Source organism: Amborella trichopoda, chromosome 4 (genome assembly GCF_054954075.1).
Source record: "Amborella trichopoda isolate Santa Cruz 75 chromosome 4, AtrichopodaSantaCruz75HAP2 v2.0, whole genome shotgun sequence".
NCBI lineage: Eukaryota > Viridiplantae > Streptophyta > Magnoliopsida > Amborellales > Amborellaceae > Amborella > Amborella trichopoda.
In genome coordinates, this window is record NC_142339.1 from 419,825 (window position 1) to 439,604 (window position 19,780).

At 35.1% G+C, this 19,780-nt stretch overlaps 2 protein-coding genes across 2 annotated transcripts; both read left to right on the forward strand.

Annotated features, from left to right (window-relative positions):
- Positions 1–396: 396 nt before the first annotated feature.
- On the forward strand, positions 397–10,819 carry CYB-1 (cytochrome B561-1). The gene is made up of 4 exons (XM_088864171.1): positions 397–623; positions 1,026–1,074; positions 9,980–10,179; positions 10,318–10,819. Exons 1-4 carry the CDS (start codon positions 480–482, stop codon positions 10,618–10,620), a joined length of 696 nt encoding a protein of 231 aa, XP_088720297.1. The 5' UTR covers positions 397–479; the 3' UTR covers positions 10,621–10,819.
- A 6,121-nt stretch (positions 10,820–16,940) lies between these two features.
- Positions 16,941–19,282, forward strand: LOC18439524 (transcription factor RHD6). The gene is made up of 4 exons (XM_006849688.3): positions 16,941–18,139; positions 18,239–18,421; positions 18,599–18,664; positions 18,756–19,282. Exons 1-4 carry the CDS (start codon positions 17,651–17,653, stop codon positions 18,960–18,962), a joined length of 945 nt encoding a protein of 314 aa, XP_006849751.1. The 5' UTR covers positions 16,941–17,650; the 3' UTR covers positions 18,963–19,282.
- Positions 19,283–19,780: the final 498 nt, after the last annotated feature.

Below are 19,780 nucleotides of genomic sequence, written 5' to 3' on the forward strand. Positions count from 1 at the left end.
CTTATAACTTTTCAGGATTTTTTACCCTCATTTTTATAACATCACAAAAACTCCAGGCGACCAAGTCGGCATAATCGGTCGGGGCATGAGCGAACCGACTCGATCCTTCTTACCGTGGTTTTTTATCAACGATGCGGTTTCGTTGACCCGAAACCGAAACTCTTTCAACTCATTGGCAGAAGGCTTAAGTGAGAGGGCAACATGCGTTTCGTGGCTCCTATCTGGACGTATCGCCCACGTGTCGAAGACTAACTTCTATTAAGTCTTACCATTCAAACAGTCTAGGGTTTTAGCATCGGCTCTAAAACCTGGTTCCTGCACATACATTCTGATTGATGAGGCCACCCTTATTCATTGAAAATTGATGCATTGATATATATATGGAAAATTGTTCTAAGTTAGCAATCTGGTTTCCATTCTTGAAATAGATGGATTGATTGCTTGGAGATTGCAGATTTAGTTTTCGGAGCTTTTTGGCAATGGCCGCCCCTGTTGTCCAGTTCCGCATACTCCTCCTCGTCAGGACGATGGGCTTTCTGGTATCATTCCTGGTTCTCACCTGGGTCATGCATTTTCGTGGAGGAATGGCCCTCATTGCCGACAACAAGGACCTCATCTTTAACGTTTGTTTCTTGTTACTCTACCTCACTTTCTCTTTGATTTCTGGATCAGTTTCCTCTATTTCCAATGGATCTCAGTTTTTTATTTCTTTTATTGATTTTGAAAAAAGTCCTTTTGCTCAATCTGATGTTAACTGAATCATTTGGTGGATGCAATTTAGTGCCCCGTCTTCATACTGGGGAAATTTTGATATTTAACTGCACGGTGAAATCAATCTGTTTCCCTTGAGCTGTAGATATTAAATCAATTGGTTTAGGTTATACCTATTTGGAAAATTGATCTGCCAGATGAGGTTCCACATTTTGCAGTTACAAATTTGCAATTAATGGACTGATTTGAAAACTTATGGTTACTTACTCCCTAGTTTTCAGCTGAATTAACTTTTATGGATATGATCATTGTAGGTTCATCCTGTACTTATGGTGATTGGTTTGATTCTTTTGAATGGTGAAGGTATGTTTATTTCGTATTCTCTACTTTGGTTAGTCATTTACCCTTATTATGACCTCTGAAAACCATGTGGAGTTATATTCATCTCTCAGTTCTTCACCTGTTGGAAGCAACTACTATGGAATATTTACATTAGATATCTAGTTGGAAAGGTTTGATGCTATAATGAAAATCTTATGAGTAGATTTACTGAAAAAACACAGATGGTCTTGTTGGTATGAAAAAACTTTAGGAATATTGATTCCGAACCATTTGTCCTGTTCATAATTTTGGTCTTTTAATAGTCTTTATATTCTGTCCATACATCTGACAAAGTGGTCCAAAAGCGTTAATAATAGGTAATGATGTTATCTCAAATGATAGGTAATATATAAATGTAGCAGTACAGATATGAACACATACCTATGGCTGTTTATTATTAGGCTTGTATTTGCATGTGACTACATCTGTTGTCTATCATACGCACAAGCACAAAATGATGTCTAGGCAGAGATGTTTGTGCTTGTACATGTATATATGCATACATTTATACTAGCATATATATGTATAAGTGTAGCAAAACATTGTATATCTGTAAGCATACGTCTACATAAGTCTACACAGTTGTGTGTGGCACTGTACACAAAAAGTGCAAGAAGAACTAAAAGTGATTGCATGTATCACATATAGATATAGCCTTTAGTAGAATTTTAAGATACTTAAGGGAAGATGCTGCCTTGCTGGTTTTGAAGTTGAAAACAGCTGTTTCAAAATGCTTAGCCATACCTTGGAAATAGTTCTCTATGATGATCTTATGGAGCATTTGCTCATTTTTCGAGAGGCCACATAATCTTGGGGGCCCACAATCCCATGAAAATAGGACACCACGGTGATTTTTTTTTCTCACTTTTTAAACGATCTAATCTTGGAGAACTCATACCTTAGAGACCTCTTTTTCATTTTACTTGGATTTTGTAGATTCTTGAATCTTGCTCTTTGTTCGGTTTAGGTGTATGTGTATATCTGCATACATATATATATATATATACACACACACACACATACATACACATACATACACACACACACACACACACACACACACACACACACATATATATATATTAGATCTTTATTGCTCAGTGGAGAACATATTTTGTATTTTTATTTAATTTCATTTTATTTTTAAACATCAAATTGACCTGAATTTGGAGCATACATAGAATAACATCAAATAGATTTACATGGGCATCTGATTAAAAATAACAAAAAAAGTATTTCAGATAAAATAAACCGATAAAAAATAAATTGGTTTAGTTTTTGGTCATTTTCATTTATCTTAAATATGTTATGTTTTTTAGCCTACCCTTTGCTCTTTTTGAGCCTTCCACTTGAGCCAACTCACACCTTCTAACAGGTGCTGTATTGGGTCAGCGCTGTACATGGCCAACCCACTTAAGTCTAATTTCTTTAATCTTATCGCTTATTGGAGCCACACCTAAGTACTCTCAAATGTATTCATTTTGAATTCTATCCCATCTTGTCTTGCTACTCATCCATCTCAACATCCTTATCTAAGCTACCCTCATCATTTAGGTATGTTGTTAATTGATCGTCCAAGATGCTGTCCCATAAAGTCAAGCTGGTCTCATAGATATCCTATACAACTTCCCCTTCAGCTTCATTGGTATGTAGCGATTACATAAAACTCCAGTTGCACATCTCCACTTCGCCCACTGGCTCTAATTCTATGTGTGATATATTCCTCAATCTCTCCATTTTTCTGGAATATTGACTCAAGATATTGAAAGTACATTTTTTTTGGTATTTCTTGGCCGTCCATCTTAATTACTTGTTAGTTTATTATTACTAAACTTGCATTTCATATACTCTGTCTTAGTCCAACTAATTTTTAAACCTTTAGATTCTAGAGTATCCCTTCAAAGTTCTAACTTTGTATTGACGTTGCTTCAAGTTTTATCGATCAAAACTATGTTGTCTGTAAAAAATATGCACTACAGTACCTCATCTTGTAAGTGCCTTGTTAAGTCGTCCAGAATTAAGACAAAGAGGCGGTCAACTCTGACCCTGATGTAAACCTATTGTTATTGAAAACTCACTCGTCTCCACTAGTTGTTGGCATCGGTGTTCAAAAAATCGAACCGAGCTTGAAACTGGCTGAGGGCCGGGTCCGAGTAACTGGTAAACTGGCTGGTTCAACCGGCCTAACTGGGTAGGTCCTTGTCGGTCCCAAAAGTGTTAAAAAGAAACAAAATACAAAATATTCCAAAAAAATATGAAAAACATATTTAAAGCATGATTAAACAAAGCACATCCAATTGATGTTCAAAAGTAGTGAAAGAAATGGATACGACAAAAGTAGAAGCTATCAATTATTTTTCCAGATTGGAATCGTCAAAACAGGTCTATGGTCTGATATGGCTATGTATCCCTATTTGTACTCTTGTATCGGGGATCACAATAGGGGTACTAGTGATTGTGTGGCTAGAAAGAGAAATATCTGCAGGGATACAACAATGCATTGGACCTGAATACGCCTATGTATCCCTATTTTTACTCTTGTATCAGGGATCACAATAGGGGTACTAGTGATTGTGTGGCTAGAAAGAGAAACATCTGCTGGGATACAACAATGCATTGGACCTGAATACGCTGGTCCTTTGGGGATTCTTCAAGCTATAGCAGATGGAACCAACTTACTTTTCAAAGAGGATCTTCTTCCATCTTGAGGAGATATTCGTTTATTCAGTATCGGGCCTTTTGTAGTGCTCATATCAATTTTATTAAGTCATTTGGCCTAGTCCGGTATGGAATGAACTTATAATCTGATGATCGAGTTGATTCCATGATTATAAGTTTATAACCCTAGCCCATTCCCATTTTGGGTGGAAAAGATCTACTAATTCTTTTCTTCCAGCTAGTAAGAGGAATCTTGAACTAAGAAATAGACCCTAGAATTATTGATAATAATTATTCATTCCTGGGCCTTGTACATACCGCCTTGCCTAGGATATCAATGAATTTTTATCAATAATTCTAGGGTAATTTGGTCATTTTAAATTATTGATAATAAGTTTTTTATATTTTTATATGGTATGCAATAGTGTCAGGTATATACACCTAAAATTTCATCTTAATCAGATTTATAAAAAAAATTAAAATTAAAATAGTGGTATGTATTTTGAACCACTTGATAAAGATCTGACAGATGTGATTCCACCTGTATTACTATTCATTATAGCTGCTCAGCTATTGTAAGGTTTACTATATATATATATATAGCTGCCCAACTATTGTAAGGTTTACTATATATATATATATATATATATATATATAAAGTTCACAACCCTTCAAATTATAAATGTTAATGATGGAATGAGTTGTAAAGGGTGGATTTACTAATTTTGTGGTTTATTTTTTTAAAAAAATCACATTTTGTGATATCTTAATCATGAATTAAGTATAATTTGTTAATTTCACTATAGGACATGGGGTACTTTTGTCATCTCTATAAGCGGTATAGTTGAAGTTTTTACCAAAGGAAAAGGGCACTCTACAAATAAAGTTTCAGGATACTAACTTCCAAAATGCTATTGTACTTTTGTAAAAATTTCAAATTTGCTTCTGTTTAATGATTATGTTATCGATTAAAATAATTTTTTAAATAAAAAATAATGATCTTTTTGATAAATACACCCATCACAACGTATTCTATTATTAACCTTTGTATTTAAGGGGTTGTTAACTCTAGACAAACCCATATATAAATATAATGGCAAATGTTAATGTTAGAAGAGGTTGTGATGGGTGTATTTATTTAGAAAGTCATTACTTTGTTTAGAAAATTATTTTAATAGGTAACTTAATGATTAAGTAAGGGCAAATTTAAAATTTTTATAAAAGTACAATAATATTTTTGAAGCTAGTGTCCTAGAGCTTTATTTGTAGAGTGCCCTTGTCTTTTGGTAAGAATTTCAACTTTACCCTTTACAAAATGACAAAAGTACCCGTTGTCTTTTAGTGATATTTGTACAAACATCTTTGCTTGCTGAGCAAGATATCACAACATATTTTTTTTTTAAAATAAGACACTTCATATTTAGCAAATCCACCATTCACAACTCACTCGAACATTAACCTTTGTAATTTGAAAGGTTGTGAATTGTAGGTTATCCTATATATGGTTTGATAGGGCTGCAGTCCTATCAAAATAAGTAAAGCCTCACCTCATAACTCATTAAAGTTGCAATTCAAGCACTAAAAAACGTTTACATCGATCATCTTGGCTTGAACATTATGATTGTGAAAAAAAAAGGGATTCAAGCTCTAGATATAATGTATATCGTAACAAATTATCTAGACCATCCATTTTACCTTAAAAATAAGTGTTCATAGATCCGCAAGATCTTTACCATTTTTTGAGTTTGAAATTTGATCGTTGGTGTTGAAAGTTGATTTTAGAGCCATCATGGAGATTTCCGTTGCTGATAGTGCTTTCTAGATGAGGATTTGATGTGAGGCTTTATTTTGTTTTCATAAAGCCTAAGCCTTATAAAAACACTTATATATATATATATATATATATAGACACACACACACACACACATAATATTTTTTTTTAGCTCAGAGGTTGATGGAATAGTATAAGCCCGACGGCTCAAATTAAATTTGGCTGATCTAACGGCTAATGTTTATGGATATTATTTGATTTTTATTTTTATTTTTTATAAATCCAATAGACTTGAAATTTTAGAGGCATATGCACTTTACCTACGTGAACAAAGGAATGAAATAGAACGCAAACGAATGGATGAAAATACCCCCAACACATTCACTACAAATGCAGAGTTATTTTGTCTTGTTTTGCATAGCTTTTTATTTTTCTTTGGTGTGCCAAGTCAGGGGCCCATGCTCCCAAAATTTCAGGTTCATTGGATTTATAAGAAAAAATTAAAATAAAAAAGTGTCCTTATATGCTGACCATTAGTTTGGCCCAAATTTTATTTGGACCATTATGTTGATACTGTTCCATCATACACAGGTTAACAAAGTTCTTCACTCTGTTACTCCACACAGAGGTACACACACGCACACATATACATATGTACATATATATTATAGGCTTGGTTTGTGAGAGCAGCTTATTAATAGCATTAATAGCAAGATGGGGTGAGGCTAAATTTTACACCTGTCTTAACACATCCCACCTCCTTTACCGGGTTTGGGATGGATTAAGGGAAAGTTTAAGGTCCTCACCCATATAGATAAGATGTTTTTTAGCTCACAGGTTGATGGAGTAGTGTAAGCCCGACAACTCAAATTAAATTTGGCCGATCCAACGGCCAATGTCGATGGACATTATTTGGTTTTTATTTATACTTTTTATAAATCCAATAGACTTGAAATTTTGATGGCATATGCACCTGACCTATGTGAACAAAAGAATGGAATAACATGCAAACAAATGGATGAAAATACCCCCGACACGTTTACTACAAGGGCAGAGTTATTTTCTCCTTCTTTGCATAGATTTATATTTTTATTTGGTGCACCAAGTCAAGGGCACATGCTCCCAAAATTTTAGGTCCATTGGATTTATAAGAAAAAATTAAAATCAAAGAATGTCCTTACATGCCAACCATTAGTTTGGCCCAAATATTTATTTGGGCCATTAGGTTGATACTGTTCCATCTCACACAAGTTAACAAAAGTTACTTCACTTTGTTACTCCACACAGGGACACACACACGCATAATATATTATAGGCTGGGGTTGTGAGAGCAGCTTATTAATAGCATTAATGTGATGGTTGCAGCACCACTTTGCACTCCATACACTAGAGTAAGATGGGGTGATGCTTCTCCCCGCTCCTTCCTCTTTTTTTTTCCCCAAATTGTATGTAAAATGGTGATAAAAAAGCAGTGTTTTGAATTCCGCCTAAGTGGTTTAAGGGCAGGGCGTACCGTTCCCTATTGATTGCCCTGGATGCTTAGGGCAACTTATTGTATTGGAAATTATGTATGGTAATTTGCAGAATTACTACATGGTCCCAAATTTTCCCAATTTTATGCCCAAACCTTTTTTTTGTTTTGTTTTTTATTCTAGTTTTAACCCCGGTTTGTTGTTGCAAACATTTCACTCTTTTTAAATTTTTTATTTTTTATTTTTGCTAATTCTGGGCTAGTCCAATCTTCCATATATTGGTCCACCCCATTTCGGCGGTTGTTCGATATTGGAAACATTGGGCATCCTCATACTTAGAATTTATTTTTATTAAGTATATCCACTGTTAGAAAGATTTGAGTGTATTTAAAATCCAAAATAAAAAGAAATCCAAAATAAAAAAGAAATTTTAGATAGTCAAATATCTCCAAGATCGGACTGCCCCATCTTGACCCAAATGACCGCCCCATTGCTAATTCCAGTTGGAGATGATATGATAGGTTGAACCAAGCTACTGATATTTTTCACCTAAGTTTAGTTCCTAGTCGTCCCCCTCTCTCTCTCCTAAAGTAATTAGTTCCTTGGGATTTATTACCTTTTCAAGATGGGGCAGTCAACCAATCATTTTAAGACAACTTAGCCCATGATTATGATATGTTGGGTTAATCCTCAAATCGTCATCTCATTGGGTTTGGAGAAGTGGCAGTCATTTGGGTCAAGATGGGGCGCTCTGATGTTGGAGATATTGGACCAACTCAAATTTTAATTTTTTTTGGGGAATTTAAATACTCTGCGATCTTTCCAACAGTGGACCTCTCCAAACTTAAAAAGAGGCATTTTAAGTATGGGGCAGTCCGATGTTTCCAATCTCAAATCGGCCTAGAAATGAGCCAACATGATACATGGGGCTTCATATTGCCTGAGTTTGCAAAAATAGGAAAATTTAAAAAAGCAGTTCAATGTTTGCAGCATTGAACCTGGAGCAAAACCGATACACAAAGACCACTAAAAGGACTTGGGCATAAAATTGGATAAATTTGAGACCATGTGGTAGTTTTGTAAATTATTTTCAGTCCTTACGTAAACCACCTCACAAAGATAACCTTAATAGCATGCTGTATTTGTGATTCAGTGTATGGTGCACTTGGATCTCTTAAGAAATAACTCTGCCTATCCATGGGGCGATCCTCAAAGAGTTGTATTCTTAAGCTACTGTAGTCATATCAAAGAAGTCCACTTTTGTTGAGAATAGAGGAAAAACATGTTTTTTTTTTCTTGTAGTCGTATGAGTGTTTTGGTGGTGTATTGGTAGCAAGAGGGGTTGCAAAACTAGCTTACCATGAATAGTAGCCAACCAAGCTGGTTCGCCGATGAATCTTAAATGGGTGTAAGAAAAAAAAGGAGTGCTATTGCTAAAAAAGCATGTGCCTAACTAGGATATTCACATAGTTTCTCTAGCTTTTTTTGTTTTTTATTGTGTGTGAGCATGTGTCTGTCTTGTTCACGTACCTGTGCGTGTGGATGTGCATGTGTGTGCGTGCGCACGCGCATGTATGTGTGGTTTGTGTTGTGTGCCTGCATGTGCTTGCAGGTGTGCTTTTATTGATCAACTTGATTAGCTCTCGAGTTAGGTCAATAAGGGCAAGTCTGATGTGTCCAATAGCTTTTTATCACTGCATGAACAACTTGCGCTACCAAGTCTCCTGGATTTCTTTGCTTGAGAGTTTTGATACGGTTTCTATTTCTTATCCATGGTTTGCAATAGAACTAGTTGTGTTCATGAATTACTAGTGTTGACTATATGAATTTGTGTCAGGCGATCTAATAGTCGCAGTGGTGATCTTTAGAAGGTTTTGATCCTTTAGCATGTTCTTCAATTTCACTTCTGTATAGATATAGATAGCCTTAAATACATTTTTCTGGCATCGAAACTGCATATATATCCTCTGTGCGGTGTCTTGTTTTCCAAATATGTACTGGACAGTCTATCATGTGCAAGATTGCAGAGATTGAATCCCCCAGAACCATTCTGTAATAAAGTTACTTAAGGATCATGGAGCTCCTGTTTAGAATTCTTTGCTCTATCAAGGCATTGTGCAATCTCTCTATTACAATCTCTTCACTTGACTATACTATACATGCCTCATGTTATGATTTTGGCTTCTTATTTGTGTCTCTCTGAAATATGGTCAGACTTCATATTGAAGCTGATCGAAAGGTCCTCTATATCATAGGCACTCCCATCAGTAGATTTTCCTTATCCCGCTATCCCTCCCTTATCATGCCGTCCTTCTTTGGGAGGGAGTAAGCTGGATCCCTGATGGGTCATTTGCTCTGCCATCATCTATGATGTTTTTGAGGCAATATGATTTCTTTTAGTAAGAAACAAAATGTGGTCATACTAACGTGAGTCATGTTACTGGTGATATTCACATTGCTCCCTCTATTGTGCTAAGATAAATTCTCTGATATTTTTGTTTCTTTATACACTTAATTTTCTGAACGTGGTTTCTTTGCATACTTTCTAGGCAATTTTCTTGAGTATCTAGTGGCTCATGGTTATGGGTTTGGGAGTTGCCTATGATACCATATTATGGTCCTCTTCTTAGCAAAGGGACTCAGTTCTTCTAATGTGACAACATATTGTGCATGCACTTCCTAAGATATTTTGTTATAGATGTATGTAAGGATCTGCAACCATGGTTTGGAGTTAGAATGCAGTCTTAGTACCCTTAAAATTTTTGGTGATTTTTTTTTGTGCAAAAACATGGCATGGACTGTTGCTTTGAAATTGTTCAACTAGGTGTTGGGCAGGTTGTTTTCATAGTCACTTGTATTTTGATTTACCCCTGAATAGTATTACGAGAATATTGACGTATATAAGCTGCATTTAGAGATTGTTACAAATGATATGCCTAATCCAATGGGGCTTTTACTGTCTTTGATCCTGTTTTGATGACCATAGCTATGTTAGCATACAAGACAGTGTCAGGTACAAGAAGTTTCCGAAAGGCAGTGCATCTTGTTCTCCAAGCCCTTGCTCTTTGTCTGAGCTTAATTGGCTTTTGGGCTGCCTTTAAATTTCACAATGACAAGGGAATTGACAATTTCTACAGTCTACATTCATGGCTAGGCTTGGCTTGCCTCTCTTTGTTCAGCATTCAGGTAAATATCAAAACTCCCACTTGTTTTGCTACAACCTAGAAATCTCCTTGCACTTGGTCTCTCTTTTGTGAGGAAACTAAAATTTCCATATGATTGGTTTAATTTGTTTATTGTTTTTCTTTTGCTGTTTTGGCATAGTGGTGCATCGGATTTGTAACCTTTTGGTACCCTGGTGGTGCAAGGAATACCAGAGCTACTCTGCTTCCATGGCATGTATTTTTGGGCATTTATATCTATGGTTTGGCTGTTGCTACCGCTGCTACTGGTATCTTAGAGAAGCTTACCTTTCTTCAAGTGAACAATGTCATATCCCGATACTCTACGGAGGCATTACTGGTCAATTTGTTAGGGATCTTAATTGTAGGCCTTGGTGGCATTATCATATTGGCTGTGGTTTCCCCTTCTATTCATAAGGGGGATCCATTTCGAGCTTCAGAGTAAGTTGGCATTTTGATGCGCAATCTGATCGACCACTGATTCGGGTCGAGTAAAGCTCCTTTGGCTAGAGATTGTTTGATTTTTAATGTGGGTTATGTTTCAAGAGTTTAACAATTTTAGTTTTGTTATTGATCGGTTTCTTCCTGTCTAATAGATTGAATCTGAAAGATAAATAAAGTAAATTACTTAAGGGTGTGGTTTCTATACGGTTGCAACCTTAAACAATCCAATTAAGGCGCACTTCCAAATTTTACCATAACATGTAATTTTGTGGTAAATTTTTTTTATGATCATCTTAAAATCTATTTTCATATCTAATTAGAAAATTTTAAACTAAAAAAATAGTTAAAATCAAGTAAATCGATAAAAATATGAAAATCTTGAAAATGGACGGTCTAGATAATGTTTTGCAAGATGCATTATTTCTCGGACTCAAGTTTTTTATTTTTTATTTTATATTCATATATCTCAATATCGAGATGTTCTATAGGTTTTTCAACATTAAAACAACCTCTCTGAGATAATTTTGAGGTGCATATGCAATTCTACATTTTAAGGTTGCAACAAAACCGTTTCCATTACTAAAAACTTCCCAGAAAATGCTAGTTTTCTAACGTATCAGAGTGAGTCACACAATTTTCATTCTCTTTCTTTTAGGGTGGGTCATATGGTCTGAAATCTGAAGGTTTCAAATGAGCAGATATCTCTCTCTCTCTCCAGAAACCTACATGTCCTTAAAGTTTAAATTTGAGTTCGACAGAGAGAAGAGAGTGGGACTCAAGAGAGAGATTGGCCCTTCTTTATTAGCCTAGGGCGATTAGGTTAAACTGTTAAGTGTTAGGACTAATTTTTCTGACTTCTTTAACAAGTATCTTTACTTTGTGACGGTTAGAAGGCTCCTGAATTTCTGTGGCTACTCACTTCGCGCTTTGTTCTGTATTTTGGGTTAGGGCTGAAAAGCATGGCGCTGGTCCTTTATCAATCACTATGTAAATATCAAATCATCTGCATGATTTCCTGGCTACATGTATTTAGTGTAACCTATAGTCTAAAGTAAACTAATATTTGATTTCAAGACCTGGAGACTTGTTTGAAGAACATAAATCTAAGTGAGGATAAATTACTTCAATTCCAGCAAATAATCTGTCTTTTTTTCTTCCACCAGGCTTGTAAATGAAAACAATCGCTTTTGATCCAATAGAAAGCAAAGGTGCCCTCGTCAATCTAAGTATATGGGAATGTACAGTATGAGACCACTTACTGAACAAAGAGGTCATAATCAATTTAGTAGTTAATTATGAAATCCAATAGATTGTAGTGTGTCACAATATTTAAGAAAATATTATTTTAGATTTTGTGTCCGCGTAACGATTCATCTTCAACTATTTAATTTTATATTTAATCGTCAATAATGATTGCGATCTTTTGTCTTGAAAGTAAAATGGTCTCGTTATATATATTTCCATGTATCAAACCCAACCCAATAGGTTCACTGTTTAACACTTAATCCATTTGCCATACTTTCAAGAATCCTGTCAAGGTCGACCAAGTGCTCCATAGAGGCCATGGGGCAGTTTTTAATTTTTCCAACCTGATTTTTAGTAGACAGACTTATGGATATTGGTAATTTTGAATAACTATATTCCAATTTAAACACTCTTGTGATATTGATACTTGTAAATGGAGGTCATAATCATTGTTAGCCATAAGATGTGAAATCTTATATATTGAAGTATGTCACAATATTCAAGAAATTTTATTTTGGACTTTGTATCCGGTCAACGAGACATCTCCAACCATCTTATTTTACATGGAATAGTTAGTAATGACTGTGATTATATCAAGATTAAATGATCTTATTGTATACTTACATCAGTAAATACAAATATCTCATTGGTTAGTGATATTAGTTGCCAAAAATGCTTATACCATGGGTGAATTAGTGTTAAAAAATACCACCATCATGCAAGGTATTTAGAGTAAGATATTGGTGTCTTAATATCTCATAAAAACTTAGCGCACACGCGATATTGGTATTCAAGAATACCAACATTTATCATGGTGACTTGGTAAAATATTGGTGTTGAAAAACACCAATATCTCACGGAGTGTTTTCACATAAGAATGTGACGGAGTCTTTTCACATAAGATCGTAGTCGGAGTCCCACTTTTTAAACACAGATGTCATGGCATCTTTTCACATAAGAATGTGGAAATTCAAAGGAAAAAGTTTATATAAGGTTGCAACCTTTAATGTAGAATTAAAGTGCACATAAAAAATCCATCACAAAAGGTTGTTTTGATGTTGGAAAATCTTCAAACTGATCATTTCTACATCGAGATGTATGAATATGAAAAGAAAAAAAGATTTTGATTCCTATAAATAGTATATCTTACAACATACTATCTGGACCGTCCATTTTAAGATTTTCAAGTGTTAATAGCTCTACTCGATTTGATTAATTTTTGGAGTTTAAGATTTTATAATTGGAAATTTTTTTCATGTGGTCCATTTAAAAACAATTGAAACTAGAAGTCCAAATGTTTTCTTAATATAATTATTATTTTAAATTTTCGAAGTTATTTATTATCTTATACTTGTGATCTCCATGTTAGAAATTACATGTCCTTAAAATTAGGTAAAAAAATCCATCTCAAAAATAGATTTTTAAGAGGTGATTCATTTCTACATGGACTTATAGAAACCATGTATTTTATGATTAGAGATGAAAAAAGATTCTCAGGCCATCCTAAGAGCTTTTTTCCACCGAACTAATGTTGCGCCTTAATTTGATTGTTTAAGATTGCAACCTTACACAAACCACGCCCATTAACAAATGAACAATAATAATCTCTCTCTCATTTGAACGAGCAAAATTGGAAAAATATTCTATGATTTTTGAGTTGCCCAGGCAAAGACATCAACGCATGCATAGTAATCTGAGTTTACTTGAAGTCGATCACACATGTGCGTGTATATATGCATGCACAAGGACATTTCAAACTAACATCCACTCGAATTAACTGAATATAGACACGTTTCCCACTTTTTTTAAGACAAACATCTCTTATACAATTGATATGAAATTGATTCTAATCATATGGTGTCCTTCTCTTCATCTCTCTCTACTACAGCAAAAGTAGTGTAAATTTGAATTTCATATTCCTAATGTCATTAAATAATAAGGTGGCACTCCCCTATGCATTTTTGAAGAGTGTTCTCTCTTTGGGAAGGGTAAACTAAACAAAAGAAACATTTTTTTTGTAGACACCTTTGAGAACATCTATATGCACGTAAACACCTTTCTTCTTTCACATTCGTCCATGTTCAATCCCTCATTACATATCTTTTTTTTCACAAATTTTTTATTTTTATGAATCTTTTGGACAAATCACATAAACCCAAATCAGCAAGTTCTAATTAATGTACTAGCTGTATTAAGATTAAAAAAATTCGCATAAATGTGATTACGGCCAACTAATAAGATAGGAGAGCAAGGGGACAATTTGTGTAGGACCGAATGATTATATTGTTAATTATGCTGTTTTATAATGCATTAAGAATTTTATCATCACATGGAAATTTATTTAATTTCTATTTTATTGGGTGAATAATGTTTATGATGGCAAGGGTAGTAACATCATCGCCTTGGGAAAAATGGGATAATATTTGTTTTGTTCATTCATCATCGTGAAGTGAGATGTTCTTTAGACAAGAAAATCTGTTTTTTTGTCTTACTTGCCCCAAAAACATGTGCCTTTTTCTTTGGGCGCAAAGGAGTGGAGATTACCCTACTAGGTTATGCTCTAAAGTGATTAGAGAATGCCTAAATTACCATCCAATTACTTCCTGGGGTGCGGTTTGTATAGAGCTTAGGCTCTAAACAATCAAATTAGAGCCTACCTTTAAATAGTGTCAAGAAATGTGGTTTCAATACTTGAAATCTTTGGGATGACTTTAAAATATATCTTCATCTTTATTTGTAAATTTTAAAGCTTAAAACATAGTGTAGATCGATAGGTCCATGAAAACTTAAAATTTTTGAAAATTGATGGTTAAAAAATACATTACAAAATACACTTTTTCCAAAGTTTAGAATCTATTTTTTTCTCATGTCCATGCATCTTAATGTCGAGATGATCAATTTGAGGATATTTGGGCATCAAAACAATATTTTTTAATGAAATTTTTGAGGTAGGCTCTAATTTCATCGTGTAGAGCCTCGACTCTATATGAACTTTTCCCTTACTTTAAAATCAAAGGCAATCTTTCTTTTTTTTTTTTCTATATTTTTTATTGATTTCTTTGAGGTGGGTCCAAGAATTTTGGATGTTTGAAATTCTTACCCACTTTCACCAAAATCCTAGCACCTTTTACATATTTCGTTTCCAAATCTTTGATATTGAGTTAAAAATCCCCATGCTTCCCTTTCACAAAAAAACTTGACCAAAGTAAATGATTCTCAAATGGAGGATATCATGTCATTCATCAATGTTATCCAGACGGACAAGCTATCGAATCCGTGAATGATCTAATTCAGTTAAAACCGATTAGACTCGAATAAATTAGGTTTGGATTTTTAAAAAATATTAAACAAAAAAAAATAATAGCTTTAAAATAAACTTACTCCATAAAAAAATCTACCTAACTTTGTTCGTCAAAACCGAGGAGTAAAAATGGTTCAAGTATAAATTTTTACTAAGGACGAAATTGATCCAATGTGTCAATCCAGTCCAGTAACAGGGACCAGCTGTGATGAAGAATGCATGGTTTGAGTTTGATGTGAGCATCCTTTTGGTGGCTGAAATGGCGTGTGAGTTTATAAACTTGTGTTTTTTGGAAATCCGAAGCTTCCCATAAATGGGAGAGGTCAGTTAATAGGGGAGGGGAGGGGAGGGGAGGGGCGGCAAGGAATCTGAGAGACGTGGGTGAAGGCGGAGGTAGCGGCGATGGTTTTGCATTTTTATTCTTTATTATTTGGCCCTCTCTATTTTTCATGCCTTAAATCTGCCAGCTATTATATAACACAAGTCAAAAACTCCTTAGAGATGTCCACATGCATATTCCATTTATCCCTACAAAATATTCAAATCCTACCCGTGTCCTTACGAGTCCCAACCAGTAACCCTAAGATCATTCAATCTTAGGAAACCTTATTAACTTATATAACAATTAATATGTGAAATTATTATCGGTTTTATTAATCTATTTGTTGTTAGATTGTTCCTAGCCATCCAATTAACATTAGACAGCTGCATATCTCCAATCCATACGATATAGCTCACCAATAACATTGGCCACCAACATTCATTCTTCGAATACCCATATTTTAACTTTGATTGTGAACTTCTTATATAGAAACCAGATATTTAAAAAACGCTGGATCGGTGCGGAATCGCAAGTTCCAATATGGGAATCAGTCACCAAGGGCCGATTCTGTTAATATATAGGAAATTGCCCAGGTGTAGAAGAGAACCAACGATTTGCTATAATAAAACGGCGTTTTTCTACAGTAAAAACAACGATTCTGGTTCTTGGCCGGTTCACTACTTTTGCACGTGTTTTTTTGCAGGTTCGTTATTTTCTCTATATATTAAAACAACGATCCAAATTGCCGATTCACCTATCTGGACCGATTTTTGCAATGTTCGATCCGGGTCATCGATCTGTTTTTTAAATCACTACTATAAACCCATGCCTTTTATACAAATTTAGTAAAACTTTTGCGTCATTTAAACATTGAGATGGGTTGATGCTAGCTTTTAATGTTCGTATGCCGCCATGCACCAACATTGATACCGTGGTCCTTGAAGACTGAAAAGATTTAACGCCCTAAAGACAGCCAAGAGCAGAAACCATTCAAGCCCATCTGAAGGACCTCAAAACTAATAAAGATTTGTCAAGAAGTAGGTTGTCGTTCGTTGACTCTGTAGCTATATGTCCTTTCTCCCTTTTTGTTCATAAACTTATCTTAAACATTATTTGAGGAAATTTTCAAAACTCAATTCCTCATATCAAAGTAAAAAAGCAAGACAAAAAAATGAAGACGAATAATACTTCGGGCACTACTAAGTTTGGAGGATTTTAGTAGGATAATAACAAGCATGTATATGCTACACAACATTTTCCAATAGTTGTTGATGGTGAGTGTCAAAAAACACAAAAAGCAAGACTAGAGCCTCCAAAATGTTTCTAGTAATCATGCTTCATTGAGGGCCAAAACAAAAGGGTGCTTTTTGATAAGGTAGTTTCCTTAAACAATCAAAGTAAGGCAAGATGTTTTAGTGTCTGAAATTTCTAGGATGGTCAAAAACTCTATTTCCATCTCAATCAGAAAATATATAACTTAAAAAATGATGCAAATCTATAAATAGTTAAAAATCTTGAAAATTGGTGGTCAAGATAAAGTGTTATAAGGTGCAATTTTTTTTTTAGATTTGAAATCCTTTTTTTTTTTTTGCCCATATTGATATATTTGAAATCGATATGATCAATTAGATGGTTGTCTCGAGTCGGAACAACCTTTGAGGCACGCTTACTTGTGCTGCAACATAAGGTTGACATCTTATCTAAATTTTATTTAGAATAAAAACATAATAATAAATTATTTTCTATTAAATAAGAACATTCGATAAATTTTGTTTTGGACTTCTCGTCTTACCAATAATACCTCTTTAACCAATCGATTTAAAGTGTAATGGCGAGCGAGTTTCTTATATTAAATGTAAATGGTCTAATTATAATTATTTACTTTATAATAAATTAACATCAATATAAAGATGGGTGGTGACAGATGAGGAATTATGAGAATACATAGGGTTATATGGTACCTGACCCTTAGATTATTTAAATTATAGAGCTTGAACAGGTCTCCAGTGAAGAGGAAAGTAAGAACCCCCCGTACTCTCAAGGAACAGTGATCATGAATCTTTCTCATCTACCCTTTAGCATCTGTGTTGAAAAGATGAGAAGGAGTACATCTTCCCTCATAGAATTGAGTTTTTCCACTATTTTCTATGAGATAGGCAAGCAATGACACTTGCTAGAGAGAGTAAAGCTACACAGGAGGCAAACAACCTGATCATGTTTCAGGCTTATCCATTCCACAGCAGCACATATGTTTCAAGCGCAGGTGCACCCCCTCTTCACCCTTCCTCTCTCTATCTCGGCAACACCTTCGAAGCTCAAATCCCTTTTGCAGTCACTGACCCAACTGAGCTCAGCAATTGCACCGACTTAGTAATGGGAGGCTCCAGCTCCTCCTCTTCGGAAGACCTCGAGGGCTTGGGTGCTATGCTATCCTTCACACCGGGCGATAATCACAGTTACAATCGCACTCCTTGGGCGTATCCTTGCAACTCTCCACTGATTTTCGAACAAGGAGGTGGAGTTGGCGATCATTTTTCCAGCTCAATTCCGGTCGAAAGTTTCAGGTTATTCTCATCTGGAGATAGTTTTTTCCGAGGGGAGGAGAAGGAGAGAGAAAGAAGCTTGTGTCTGCAGCATAAGCGGCCATATCCGGTACGTTTCAAAAGAAGCATCTATATGTATATAGATGAGAGAGTTATAGTGCATGGAGAACTGTGATGCTTATGAAGATTCGCATTTTATTCTTTGTAGGGTGAAGAGATTAAGGTGCAGGCCTCAAAGAGAGTTTGTGGGTACTCAAAGGCCATGGACGTGGACATGGACATGGACATGGACATAGACATGGGGGGGGATTGCATCCCATCTCTACTTTTTAGGAAACCTACTAAACAAAGGCATGTCCCCTCCAAGGACCCTCAAAGTATAGCCGCAAAGGTAGGTAAAGATTACATGAAAAACCAAGGAACTAAATTAGATAGATCAAATCCACTTAACTTTTTTTTGTTTTTTTTGTTTTTGAGCGAGGGGGAGAGAGTTATAGAGTCAGAATTTGTAATCGGTTAGAGAGAGAGTTATAGAGTCAGAATTTGAAATGGAAATGGATGATTTCAGAATAGGAGGGAGAGGATCAGTGAGAGGCTGAAGATATTACAGGATCTCGTACCAAACGGCACAAAGGTACAAATTTTCACTCCTTAATGAGCTCTACAACTTTACTGCTTATGAAAAAATTCTCTATCTCTAATGAACATTTATTGTCATTGATCAGGTGGATTTGGTGACTATGTTAGAGAAAGCCATAAGTTATGTAAAGTTTCTACAACTTCAAGTAAAGGTTTTAGCGACTGATGAGTTCTGGCCTGCTCAAGGAGGCCAGGCGCCTGAGGTTGGTCAAGTGAAGGAAGCCATTGAAGCCATTCTCTCCTCTCACAACAGCAAAGCCTCCTCCTCTTCTCCTTCAAACCCTACCATGTGAACTGCTTCTCAACTATCATTCTCTTCATATATAAATAATAGTATTCGTAGTCAGGACTAGAAGCAACTGGGAGTTAGAAATGGAGGTGGAATCTTACACAGTCACAAAAAGCTATACTTTGGACCTTTGCGTAGAGATCTTATTTAATTCTCTCTCTCTCTCAAGTTATTTTGACTTCTTGTTGTAATGCTTGCAAAGGCAACCTTATGCTTACGTACTGTTTGGTTCTTCTCCATTGGCACCATGTGTAATTCATGGTTTTGTAATTTAAAATATTTCATTTGACTATACTACTAAAATTTCCAAGTTGTTGGTTATGATGACTGATGGCTCTAAAATGCTTGCCAACAAAGTTTCACAAAATGTCTTCCAAAGACCAATTTAAAAATAGAAAAAAAAAAAAAAAACAAAAGAACAAAAGAGAACAAGAGCATGCACTTAGTTCTAAGACTGAGAACCCAGTTTAGTAGGATGTGTATTTATCAAGACTTAAGAGAATCAATAGAATAACCAGCATTATTATCTTTTGAGCCTTCTTCCAACTGTTTGAGAATGATTAATATACACATACTAATGCTAAAGATACCATTTAGTCTTTGTTCAATTCCCAACTTATGACGTAACTTAAAGAATGAGACCCCACTTATCCAAAAGGGATTGTCTACTAAGAGACGATTTATCTTATGTACATGGAGGTCGATCATTCCCACTTATTAGATGTCAAATTCAATGGCTTAAAGTGAGTCACGAAGTCCGAGAATTTTTTTTTTTTAAGCTTTGTATCTATTTAATGACATTCTCTCATGTACTTACTTTGA

Bases quoted from the DNA above. Each gene is read 5' to 3' on its own strand.
- CYB-1 (XM_088864171.1), top strand. From the start codon at position 480: ATGGCCGCCCCTGTTGTCCAGTTCCGCATACTCCTCCTCGTCAGGACG. The intron at 624-1,025 runs GTTTGTTTCTTG...TGATCATTGTAG, and splicing joins ACAAGGACCTCATCTTTAAC to GTTCATCCTGTACTTATGGT. The intron at 10,180-10,317 runs GTAAATATCAAA...GTTTTGGCATAG, and splicing joins TCTCTTTGTTCAGCATTCAG to TGGTGCATCGGATTTGTAAC.
- LOC18439524 (XM_006849688.3), top strand. From the start codon at position 17,651: ATGACACTTGCTAGAGAGAGTAAAGCTACACAGGAGGCAAACAACCTG. The intron at 18,140-18,238 runs GTACGTTTCAAA...TATTCTTTGTAG, and splicing joins AGCATAAGCGGCCATATCCG to GGTGAAGAGATTAAGGTGCA. The intron at 18,422-18,598 runs GTAGGTAAAGAT...GGATGATTTCAG, and splicing joins CTCAAAGTATAGCCGCAAAG to AATAGGAGGGAGAGGATCAG.